At 61.0% G+C, this 2,275-nt stretch overlaps 1 protein-coding gene across 1 annotated transcript; it reads right to left on the reverse strand.

The window, feature by feature from the left end:
• Positions 1-316: 316 nt before the first annotated feature.
• On the reverse strand, positions 317-2,059 carry LmxM_30_1800a_1 (uncharacterized protein; the record flags this gene model as incomplete). Its single annotated transcript, XM_003886425.1, has 1 exon — positions 317-2,059. One exon carries the CDS (start codon positions 2,057-2,059, stop codon positions 317-319), a length of 1,743 nt encoding a protein of 580 aa, XP_003886474.1.
• Positions 2,060-2,275: the final 216 nt, after the last annotated feature.

Consider the following 2,275-nt stretch of genomic DNA (forward strand, 5'->3'; position numbering starts at 1 on the left):
CAAAAAAAGCGATCGAAAGCCTCGCCGCGTGAGCGACAGTGATTACCTCACGAACGGAGGACAATGGTGGCGGAAAACAAAACATTTTTATTACTTTATGTTCGTCTGCTGGTAGTCGGCGTGCGTGCACAGAGGCGCGCAGACGTTCAGGCACCGCTGCCCGTCAGCCGGGAAAGCCGAAAGTCGACGGCGCCGTCCGTCCCTTCCCCCGACTTCGCTTTTGGTGCACGCGCACGAGAGCGTCTTCGCCGCACCTTCGCCGCCTGCGCCTCCGGAGAACGTATCAATACCAGCCGCAAAAACCGCACCCACGCGCTCAAACAGTTTCGTAGATGGTGCCGCCGGTGCCGAAGACAATGCCCACAACACCGCAGATCAGCAGCAGGTACGTGTTCAGGTACGTGAACCATCCCACCTGCGCCACCGTGAAGTTGCCCGAGTACATGACGAAGAGCGCGGGGAAGACAAAGGCGATGAAGCCGCCGCTGATCGCGCCGGCGAAGCCGAAGACGGTGTTGATGTTCGGGATGAACAGGCCACACAGCAGCGACGCGACGGAGAGCGCAAGCACGACGAGCAGGTGCTGCCAGAACGGGATGTTGTCCACGTACGTCGTGTCCTCGGCGGTCTCCTCCACGTCCTCACCCTCTTCGTAGCCCTCATCGACGGGTTGGGAGGGACTGTGGACCTTCGTTGTCCCCTCCGGGCCGTGGTCGCTGTCCACCCCGTCCAGCTTGCCGGACTGGACAACGTCACTGTCGGCCGCCGCCGCGGTCGGATTTGCCCCCTGCTGGACGGCGGCGTCGCCAGCGACGAAGCCGAGCTCCTCCGCGACTGCAGCCTCGGTGCGGTTGCGGTAGCGGTGCTGGAAGCCGATCAGGTAGTACAGGGAGTTGCGCGCTGCAATGTTGAGTAGCGCGTAAGCGACGCATACCTTGATCATGACGGCAACGTAGGCGATCATGATGTTGGCCTCCTCGAGCGGGTTGAACATGAGCAGCAGCGACTTGCCCAGCAGCTTCTTGCTGCCAAAGTCGAAGTAGCCGAACACGGACACCAGCATGTACAGCGTGGTGCACAGCATCATTCCAATGAACGCCGACATCGTGAAGGTCTTCGACGTGCGAATCTCGGGCCTCAAATCCCACAGAACCTCCTGCGCGTTGATTTGGCACACGTACGCGAAAACAAAGATGCCGACGGAGTGGATTACGGAGTTGCCGGTGCGAAAAAGAAAGACCGTGTTGTGCTCCAGCTTGTCATCGTCCACCTGGTTGCCGGACAGCTTCACGTGCTTCGACATTTCCGCCAGTCCGTTGCGGCAGCTGTGTGCGACAACCACGAAGACGAAGTACACCATAAATGTCACCGCGATGGCGGAGGCGTAGCGCAGTGAGTCGATGTGCTTCGGAATAACCAGCGGCAGCATCACGAAGAGCCAAACGATGACGGTGAGCACGCGGTTGCCCTGCGTGGTGGCGAAGAACTGGATGGCTTTGTTGTCGGGGTGCTGCTCTGCGGCGCCGGTGAAGATGGGACCAAGGCAGTTGCCCACGCTGATGACGTAGGCGACGCAGCTAGAAAAGCCGTGGAAAAGCCGGATGAACGCGGCCAAGTATGAGAAGGCATATCTTCTCGCTGGGAAGAGCCACCGCGCCAAGCCCTCGAAGGTCTTGATGCGCGTATTCTCCGATGCGAGTGCCAGGATGTACATGGAGAACACGGAGAAGTACGTGATGACGACGAGGAAGATCATGGCGGGGATGATGCCTGCAGAGTCGGTCGCCGCGGGCAGGCCAAGGATGCCGGCGCCGATGGAAGAGCTCGACATGTTGAAGGCGCCGGAGAGAATGCCGCCGGGCGGCACGATCACGTACACCGCTTTGATGACGGCGTCGCGGATGCCCTGGAGCACACCAAGACATCCGGTGCGGCGCGGCTGCGCGTGCGACGGCGGCACTGCTCCGTTGTGAGCGCGGTGTGCATCCTTGGTGGTGGACTGGGCAGGGCTGCATGGCCGCTGTGCGCCATCGCCCCGCATACTGGGGCGGTGGGACATCTGAGGCTGTGGGACAGGTAAAATGGTGTCTTGTGGTGCGTGGGTAGAAAGGGATTCGCGTGGGGCGAGCGGCAAGCGGAGAAAGATCGAGGAAGGCGGGGGCCCAAGGCGAAAGAGGCCCCAAATATGTACCGCTGGGGATGGCTCGACGGACGGCGGAGGAGGGGTGCGATGACGAGAGAGTTCAGAACAAGAGACGGCCAAAGAAGTGACGAA

This window comes from Leishmania mexicana, contig 99 (assembly GCF_000234665.1).
Source record: "Leishmania mexicana MHOM/GT/2001/U1103 WGS CADB00000000 data, contig 99, whole genome shotgun sequence".
NCBI classification, from domain to species: Eukaryota; Euglenozoa; class Kinetoplastea; order Trypanosomatida; family Trypanosomatidae; genus Leishmania; species Leishmania mexicana.